The following is a 10,472-nucleotide window of genomic DNA, read 5'->3' on the forward strand; positions in this document are numbered from 1 at the left end:
ACCCACTCAAATGGAATATGTCACGTTCTGAAAGACAAAATATCTGACACTTTATCACTGATTACTTTTTTTTTTCTCGTTTTGAAAACTAGAAAATTCGATTTAAATGTAGCACTTATTTCGTCCCACATTTCTCAAACTTGCAGATTTTACTTTACCTGTCACTTGAAATAACATTACAGGAGATTTTGAGAGTGGTCTGACTTTTTTTTTTGGCCCCACTGGAGTGTGCTTTCTCACACCGTCCGCCCGCCTGCAGCTTTATGAGTGATGGTTATCTTTCACTCTCACTGTGGTCTCGCTCTCACTGCGTTGCAGTGGGTCTTCTTGCACCTCTCTGGATGTGCAGTTGTCATCTCTGAAGTGGCCAGAGACGGTGTGTGCGCACATGGCTCCGGGTAAAGTATTGTATCCTTCAATATTCGTGGTGGACAGTAAAATGAAGCCCCCTCCGCTGCCCCCCAAGCCGGGCTGTAGACAGCGGAAGGATGTGATCCAGACTCTACTGGTGATCCTGGTTTGTGTGGCGCTGTGTGGCCTGGCTGTGGAGGCTTGTTTCATCTACCATCTGTTCACATCAAAAGAAAACTCTGTAAGTACCATTTGGTCCAACTTTCTGAAGCATCGCCGTCTTGTGTACTTTCATTCGGCGTCGTACTTTCACTCACACTATCAGTTCATCTAATCTCAGTTCATCTTTTGTTCATCAGTTCTTCTTTCAAGTTCTCTTCTTTCCTGTCTTCTGTTTCTCTTTTACATGAAGAATATACAGTAGATTATGTTATTTGGTTGTTGACCTCATCGTGGTTTATCACTTTTAGCTACTTTCAGTTATCTGAATCAATAAGATACAAATGACTATAATTGAACTATAACTGTGTAAATATATATTTCTGCTGCTCTTTTGAACTTTCTATTCATCAAAGAATGCTAAAAAAAAAGTATCAGTTTTCACAAAAATAAGCAGCAACTGTTTTCAATGTTGATAATAATGAGAAATGTTTCTTGAGCAGCAAATCAGTATATTCGAATGATTTCTGAAGGATCATGTGACACTGAAGACTGGAGTAATAATGCTGAAAATACAGCTTTGCATCATAGTAATACATTACATTTCAAAATATATTGAAATAGAAAACATTTATTTTACATTTCAAGAATATTACTTTTTTATCAAATAAATGCAGCTTAGAAAGCATAGTGAATAATTACTTTAAAAATAAGACTACATTTACTCCAAACATACATACATTTACACACACACACACAAACACACACATATACAGACATATGCTGTCATTATGGGAAGTAAACATCCTCCAAATACTACGAAATTACACAATTCATTAATGATGTTCATATTTCAGAACTTTTCACTTAAATTGCAAAACAAAATAATTTCACTAATTTATCCGTGAAAATAGACTGTATGTAGATTAAGATGTTTCCGTCAGGCTCCTCCCTTTACATGAAACTTGCAGAAAAGTAGCTGGACAGCTGGTGCTCAAACCACATGGCGTGCTGTGGTTACCTGACCTAGACCTAGACCTAACAAATGCAGTTATGAGAAAATGGGTCTTAACCAACCTGCAACAGATTTATCTGATATGACATAGCAGTGTGACACAAATTAAGCTACGTGGGGGAAAAACAACTGAATGCCAAGTCTTGTTATTTAAAATACAAATAGTCATGCTAACGCTTTTTTATTAAATTTTTTTGCTTTGCGTATTAGGAGTGTAGCTTGATAATTTTACGTTACTGTTTTTCATGTTTTTATTGTACACATGCAACCGAGCGAACATAATAGTTGCTCTTTATAATTTCCTCGCTTGCTTTGACACAATCTGTATTGTATAAAGCACTATTTAAATAAAGGTGACTTGACTTGTACTGAAGTAGTGACAGATCTTTTCTTCCGTATTGTGACGTAAACCTAAATTAGATGGATTATCGGAAAAGAAAAGAGGGCGGAGACTTGGTTCTATGAGTCGGTTGTTTGTTGGATGTTAGACGTGGCACTCAAGGCAGGTGAATGCGAGCTTGAAATGATGTTGATGAAATGATGTTTTTTTACATTAACTAAAGTGCAGGAATTTGCCACAATTGATGCAACAGCAGCCCATGATACATCATTGTAGTATCTCTGATGTGGTAAACCTCAAAAGGTTTTTGCAGACTCTTGTCGTTTGAACAATCAATATGAAAGATTCATAAATGAAAGATTCTTCTTTTCAATCTTCCGCAGACATCTCCAGGTGAACCACAGATTGGCATGAGAAAACAAGGTAAAGATCACTCAACTAGTCTGAAGTGCCACAAGTTTACTTTGATGCACTGCACCTTTTATTCTAGATAAACATGGCATATGAACAATATTAGATATTGCACTTAAACCTATGATCATTTATTTAATTCTTTTTGGAATATCACAGAGAAAGAACATGCTGTAACCCCCAAACAAAAACCGCTTGGAGAAATGAAGCCATCAAAACCAACGGCACAACTGACAAGTAAGTTTACAGCTGATTTATTTTTTTTAGATGTCTACACTCTAAAAAAATGCTGGGTTAAATACAACCCAGTGCTGGGTAAAATAGGGACAAACCCAGCAATTTGGTTGTTTTGACCCAGCGGTTGGGTTACTACCCAGAAGGTTGGGTTAAACATTTAACCCAACCGCTGGGTCAAAACAGCCAAATTGCTGGGTTTGTCCGTATTTAACCCAGCACTGGGTTGTATTTAACCCAGCATTTTTTTAGAGTGTAGTTTATTTGTCATCAATCACAATCAGTGACTAGCAATCCAATGTCTATTAACTGTTAATACTTCCCAAGTCAGCAGAACTGAATTAGTACAAATAGAAGTATGGGAATTATTCAGTCACCAAAAGTCTGCATGTATGCTGAGCACCTGTTAGCGGGTCTTACTTCACTATCCACTGTATTTTAATGACAAAATGTATACATGGGATCACGAAAGAGCAAATTCATTCAAGAGTGTCGAAACATTTGAGAGCTAATGTATATGACGCTCTTGCTGTCCTCTCCTTTAGCTGGTCAGGTACCTGTAAATGGAGTCCTGCTCTGGCATGAGAATCATCAATCCATTCTTTACCACGTCAAACACAAGGCAAATGAGGGCAAACTCATCATAGAGAAAGAAGGATACTATTCCGTCTACTCTAAGATCAACTTCAAGGAGGACAACATCATATTCAGCCACTCTGTACTCTGGGAAACGCATCGATATGTAGGAAAGGAGATTCTGCTTCTCCAGTCCTCTAGGTTACATCCTAAACTCCCGAGGTTGAGAACCATAGACAACAGCTACCTAAGCGGGGTGTTTCATCTGTACAAAGGTGATGCTGTCTTTGTCAGGGTGAAAAACGGTACACTTGTGTTGTCCAATGCTGCTGAGAACTACTTTGGTGTGTTCATGGTTTAGATAGATTCTGCAGTCAGACTGTTACCATTCGACTAATGTGCAAGATCTGATGGAAGACTAAACTATTAATAATCACTATACTTAGTTTTCCTTTAAAACTGTACCTTTCAAGTAATTTTTCTAACTGAAAACAAGCTAGACACTTGAATCAGAAGGAATCAAACTTTTTCTTGTTCTTTTACGATAAGACGTTCATTGTATAGGATAGATAGGACAGGATATTTTTTCTTTATATATATATATATATATATATATACACACCTTGTAATGTTTCTGCCTGTGTGTAGCACCTGCAGCTCTGTTGATCTACACTGTAAAAAAAAAAAAATTTTTTGAAGTGGTAAATCAACCAAAGTAATCAAATCAAAATACCATCTTCACGTTTAATTCAGTGTTTTACTTGTTGTTTCTTTGTGAGTTATTTGTGAAATTTACTTACTAGTTTATATATACAGTGGGTACGGAAAGTATTCAGACCCCCTTAAATTTTTCACTCTGTGGCATATTTAGCATAAATAGTTTTGTGAGCAACAGGTGTCTGAAATAAAAATTATAATAACTGTTCTGGGAGATGAACATGAATCTTTCATTGCACCTTTAATTTGCTCAAAATTTTAAATAATACTGCTGCAATATATTGCAGTTCCTTTTGTATGTTGCTTTGCACATCTTAAATATTCTAATTTACTTTTTATTATTATTATTCTTATATTTAATTAAATTATATGTATTTTTGAAGATATTTCTCACATACAGTGGGGACCAAAAGATTGATTTTTTAAAAATGTTTTATATGCAATTAAACGGAAGCATTGAGAGAGTTGAAGTGTGTAATGACGATAGTAAACACTTGCTCAGTTTGTTTGAACATCCTGATACAGCAACATTGACTCCCACTCCAACATGTGATTGCAAAATAAAAGCACAAAAATGCAATACAATACAGATTGTGTTTCAGACTTTTGGATATATGTCACATTAGGTATAGGAGTTCATATATCTGGATCTGCACAGGGGCAGTCATTTATTTGACTGATCATTATCTTTTTGCATCAGCTGCATAAAACTTTATTTCAAGTTTTTGAAATGAATGTTTACTGTCTACATTTCCTACTCAAAACAAACCACAGTCTGCTCATCATTATGTGCTGTTAGATAATAAGCACTGTGTTAATTAGTCACTTGCATGCAGATCCAGAATGCTGTGGTTTGACCTTTTCCTGCTCGTCCACTACACTTAAATCTTGCTTTACGTGCAATTTTTTTTTTAAATTCATAATGCAAATGTTTTTTTCTGACTCATCTTATCCTTTGATCTCCTCTGTGCGGAGAGACTTGAGTCATATGTCTTTTGAGATGCAACCTGCTCATATCTGTCAGATGACACCAGCGTACCGCAGCAACCGACATTTCAAGAACTTCAGTATAATGAGTTTGGAGAAACGCTCGGGTGTGCACACAGCTGCGTTTATCATTTGAATCAGTTTTATTTTATCTTATTCTAAGAAGCTTTTCTTTGTGGACGCCCACGCTGCTGTGTATTCTTAGCAGAGCTAGTAAACTGCGGAGGAAATGGGGGTGGGGGACGCTACCCGTGTACACAGGTACGAGTTTGGCTGTTTCGCTGACTCAGATCGGTCTGTGTAGACTGAAGCTTCTCTAACAAGCTTGATGGAAGATTCCAACCAACACAGCAGCAGCACATGTACACAATTTAGACAAAGTGAATTGGTAGATCCAAACTTTTCATGACATTATCGCTTTCAGAAAAGAGTTTGGTGGTTTTGCGTAGTCAGATGATATTTGATATCGTGATGTCAGAAACGGCTTTGAGTGGACTGATTCTGAATGGGAAGGTCTTCTTGCGTGTGCGTTTGTACATCCATAGACCATCCATTTTCTTGTGTTGGTGTGTGCATATGTGTTGTGTGTAGGCTAGTTCCTTTGTGGGTGTATGTGATCTAGTGTGTGCACATTAGCATATTTAGCCTTTCTTCTGTTTTGGTAGGGTGAAACCGAAAGTTATTTGACTGGATTTTCCTGCCCTTTCAATTTCCACTACATATAGTATCTGTAAAAGGTGTGATTTTGCTTTACATAGACTGACGATTAAGATCAGAAGTGTTGCTAATTTCAAGGATGGTGTTAATGAAAAAAAAAAAAAAAGTTTTGCAAATTAAAAATAAAACACAATGACGACTAAAATTCAAATTTCGTATCAAGTTACTAATCTTATTCACCATACATAAAAACAACAACAACTGAGTTTCTTACGGGAATAGGTCATCTCTGTCACTAATTTGCTCCACAATCATCGTAAAAGCAGACTTCGCATGATAGCTTTGTGTGAGGAACAGAATTCAATTGAAGTCATTACTCACTCATTGTTGACTGAATTCAGATTCAAAAACAGGATCTTAAAACGTGACATGCCGGCTTTGCAGAGATCATTGAGACCAACATGCCATCTGTTCTCGTGTGAATGTCATATGCCAGTTTCAAAATGTGCAATAAAGAACGAGAATTGAGAGCTGCAGCGAATGGGAAGATCTGATTCATAATATAAATTTCAGTTTACTGATCACGCAACGCTATTATAAGGTATTTTTTAGAAGATACAGACAACAGCATATAGGGTCGAAACAACAATAAGTACAGAATTTAGAGTAAATAATAAATTAAAATATTTATTTACAAAAAAAAAGTTAAGAGCTTAACACAAAGGAACTTAATTTGAGCGCGAAAAAAATAAAAAGGGTGAATTTAGGCCTTTCGACAAACCGACAAATTTTACTTTTGTCATTTTATAGTGCTGTCAAACGATTAATCGCATCCAAAATAAAAGTTTTTGTTTACGTAATATATGTGTGTGTGCTGTGTATATTTATTATGTATGTATAAATACAAACACATGCTTGTATATATTTAAGAAAAATATGTTACGTTTATATATTAAATATTTGTTATATTATATAAAATATAAAAATTTAAATATATATATGTAAATACATATATTTTCAAAATATATACTGTATGTGTGTATATTTATATATTCATAATAAACACAGAAGAAACACATATTATGTAAATAAAAACTTTTATTTTGGATTAATTATTTGACAGCGCTATCATTTTATAACTTTTTTTTTTTTAAACGGATGGTCCATTGCTGCGTTCCAAATGGGATAAATCCACCTCCAAAGGATACTTTGAAGCAAGAATAATTGTGGCCGCTTTATTGAACGGTCGATCCATAACAAGTGCTGAAACCTGGCTGCTACAAATACAGGCCAGTCAGAAGTCAAGTCAAGTCACCTCTATTTATACACTGCTTTATACGATACAAATTGTGTCAAAGCAGCTTTACGATGTCAAACAGGAAAATAGTGTGTCGATAGTGGACAATAGTAAACACTCAATTTTTCAGTTAAAGTCAGTTAATTATTAATTCAGCGATGTCATCGTCCAGCTCAGTTCAGTTCAAATAGTATCTCTGCAATCAAGTCCACAATTGCCATAAATTAAGTGTCCCCAACTAAGCGAGCCAAAAGCGACAGCGGCAAGGAACCAAAACTCCAACGGTGACAGAAATGGAGAAAAAAAAAAAAACCTTGGGAGAACCCAGGCTCAGTCGGGGGGCCGGTTCACCTCTGGCCAGACCAAACCAGCATGAAGGATTCCGAAGGGTACAACTGATGCACACTTCACTCTCATGACTCTTTGTGCAGGTTTGATTTGTTACGCCTTAATTGGATTGGCAAGATGATGCGGAGGGGTCTTCTAAAAAACAGTTATTTTGGTTCCCTACACCCTTTCATCTCTTTGAAGTGCTCACTCTGGAGGGATTAGAGTATAAGGGTGAGCACTTAAAAATGGAACACAGCCCATCACTATCAGACGACAGGCCAACTGCTCAATGTTAATCAGTAAGTAAAACAGCGCCCTCTGCTGCGAAAATATGGGAGTTCAAGTGACGGCCTCTTCACCCCCTGCCTGTGATATATGACAGAGATGCATTGTTGAATGACAGTTTGAGAGCACAGTGACTGGTGAGAGACAGCTCAAATAAAGGAAAATAAAATGTGTGAAATGAATACTGAGAGTGATTTTTCTCTGTACACCACCGATCAAAACGAGCCACAAAAACATTAAATTAGCATATTTCAATTTCATTTTCGGCAACATAGGGTGAGAAAGAAGTTAGGAAAGTGATCTCAGGAAAACAAAGATTATGAGATGTGAGAAGAAGCTGATGAATGTCCGGGTGACGTCACTGAAGACAAGATTCCCCTCGGCAGCAAATGGAAAACACACCACGGAAATGCTGCTGCGCTTCTTCCTCGTCCTGTGGAGGTGGATAACGGCTGATTTTGACAAGAGTGGGCTGTAAAATTAGCATCATGGACCTATTGGTGGCTAATATGAGGGTGACTGGCCTTTTCCGATTCAGGGGGAACAGCCAAATAAAATCTTGAAAGAAGTAAAGAAAAGAAAAGAGGAACACCCACTCAGGAAAGATGGGATGTGAACCAGTAGAATTAGCACTAGTTGTTTCCCCGATTCTCTGTATGCAGTAGCCTATTATTAATGCGTAGGATTGTCAAAGACCTTGTCATGAAGCCAGTCATTTGAGCTCAGCCAAGTTCAAGCTGCTAATTCAGTTTAATATTTAAGTTTTCCACAATTTATTCCACATTTATTCCAACTTATCCACATGGAAAGACCAACATTAAAAACGGATAAACATGATTTTGCTAATTTAGCTTTATAAAAAAGTTTTAAAAGTTTTATAATAAAGCTTTATAACAGTTTTTTTTTATTCATTTTTTGCACATTGTCTGAGAGCAGTCAAGGTCTGATACACGATTAAAAAGTAGTAGCCTAACCTGCAAGTATTACCTTAGCTATTTCTACCTAATTTAACCCACAAAAAGGTGTTTGTTGGTATTATTGATGTAGACTATTTATGTCGATTCTGTTATGTTAAAGAGCATTTTAACTTTTTTCAGGGTATGGTGAAGGGAAAAGTTGAAGGGAAAACAAAGTTGTGTAGTTACCAACACAGTAAATACGGAGAGAAATATTCAATAAACTTTTGGCTATTTTTGGAAAGAAAACAAAAAATAAATAAACTAGTGGGTAAGCCTGCTGTACGAATATCTAAAGTTTACCTCAGTTTGGACGCAAACTTCAATCATTCCTTTTAATAGCGTGCGACAATGCGTGGGTCCACACATGCGCAATTGAAAGTTATCTTTATCCAGTGTCTGCGCCATTTCTTTCCACAAGTTATGACCGATTAAACTTTCTATGCAGTGTAAATGCCTTTTTGTATTGCGCTATATTGTTGTTGCTCCCTTCAGTCGTTTGTTGTTGCTTTGTCTTCCGTTTATTTTTGTTTATGAAACAACCGCCTGGGCCAGCGTTGCCACCTTGTGGCCCAACTAATTAATGAAAAAAAATGGCTCAATGCTGCCCTCGCGTGCTATTGTAATTATACCGTAAATACAGTTTTTTATTTTATTTTTTTTTTTAACCTTTTTACCAGGATAGCCTCTCTGAGATTAAAAATCTCTTTCACAGGAGTGTCCTGGACTTAGTTTCTTAGTCGGAAATTGGAACTGAATGGAAATGAACATGCTTTCTTGACATTTGGAGATGAGTTGGAGGACCATAAACATAAAACATGGAGGAGAAACCATCTGTAGCGTTGTATTTTTTTCCCCCCACAACACTCGTACTCTTACAGTGTTGTGTATTCACATATATAAACAACCATTTGATGCATGATAGTTATTGTAGTTAAACCATGGTAACCACAATTTAACCATGGTTTTGCTACACTAACCATAGTTTAAAAACTGTGGTTATACAAATGGTACACAAAAAAACAAAAAAACATGGTTACTACACTTTTACTATAATGAATCTATAGTTAATTTTCATAAGGGGTATGTATTTTACACAGCAAGAACAGCATTTATTTGACCGAAATACCCGAATTATCAGCAAGCTGACTATCTAGATAGCACTGTGAAAGTATACAATAGCACAGGTAATGTTTATATGGTTGTCAACAATTGGGATGCTATGTTTTATTCAAATTTGTATGTTGACTACATCTCTTCAGTATATTTGGGCTTTTATAAGATTTCCTCAACGAAAAAGCAAGAACGAGCATGCCGTTCTCCACCCCCTTTTTTTTTAAGAGTCAGAGTAAATCAGCAGAAATTAAACACTAAACATCCTTACCCATGACTAAAGAGGTTTTGATGAGACAATTATAGTGGAGTTCATATTCAGGCCTTTTAAACTGTGGAGGTAATGTGAGGTAACGAGTGTGTGTCCTGATTAACTCATAAAGGGGCTCCTCGAAAGCAGCAGATGAGATGACGTTATGGCTTACGCACCCTTTCACTTTCTTTTCAGAAAGAGGGTCCCGCTATTGAGTCATCAAAACATGATGTCACAGTAACACATAATGATGACACTATGGTTTCGAGGTCTAGGAGATGCATGCCAGGACCATAACACAAGACTCAGAGGTAATCAAATATGGTTCAGTTTAGTGCCAGGTTACGATTAAATGAGATACAAACTTGATCATTGAACAAATGTCAATGCTGAAACCCACAGCTAACTAAAGATGTTTGCTGATGGATTTATGGAAATGAGTCACTGCTGTGAAATTGTGTTTCTGCCCCCTCACTCCCACCTCGACGGAAAGTCTTATCATTGTCTGTCTCGTTCTTGTAAGCATATCAGCCAGTCTACCACCAGTATAAATGAGTCATCACAATTAAAACAAAGCAAACAAATGCATACGTTTTTGCTTTGCATAAGAGTGGAGAATGGCGTAGTCCCTTTAAGAAAAAGTGCATTTAGTCAAACAGTGTTTTCAGTTAGGGCTGCTCGTGAGTGGAACTCCATCCCAACTTACATTACAAATTTCAATACTTATGCTTCCTTTAAGTTTCACTTAAAGAAATGGTTAATTGAGAGTCAGCATTGTCAACATTAATTTT

The 10,472-nt window shown here is 36.6% G+C and overlaps 1 protein-coding gene across 1 annotated transcript; it reads left to right on the forward strand.

The window, feature by feature from the left end:
- Positions 1-388: 388 nt before the first annotated feature.
- On the forward strand, positions 389-3,447 carry LOC107711150 (tumor necrosis factor ligand superfamily member 6-like). The gene is made up of 4 exons (XM_016516090.1): positions 389-592; positions 2,249-2,288; positions 2,436-2,513; positions 3,056-3,447. The coding sequence occupies exons 1-4, from the start codon at positions 389-391 to the stop codon at positions 3,445-3,447; spliced, it is 714 nt and encodes a 237-aa protein (XP_016371576.1).
- The last annotated feature ends 7,025 nt before the right edge of the window (positions 3,448-10,472 follow it).

The sequence above is a fragment of the Sinocyclocheilus rhinocerous genome, unplaced genomic scaffold (genome assembly GCF_001515625.1).
Source record: "Sinocyclocheilus rhinocerous isolate Xijiao unplaced genomic scaffold, SAMN03320098_v1.1 scaffold115, whole genome shotgun sequence".
NCBI classification, from domain to species: Eukaryota; Metazoa; Chordata; class Actinopteri; order Cypriniformes; family Cyprinidae; genus Sinocyclocheilus; species Sinocyclocheilus rhinocerous.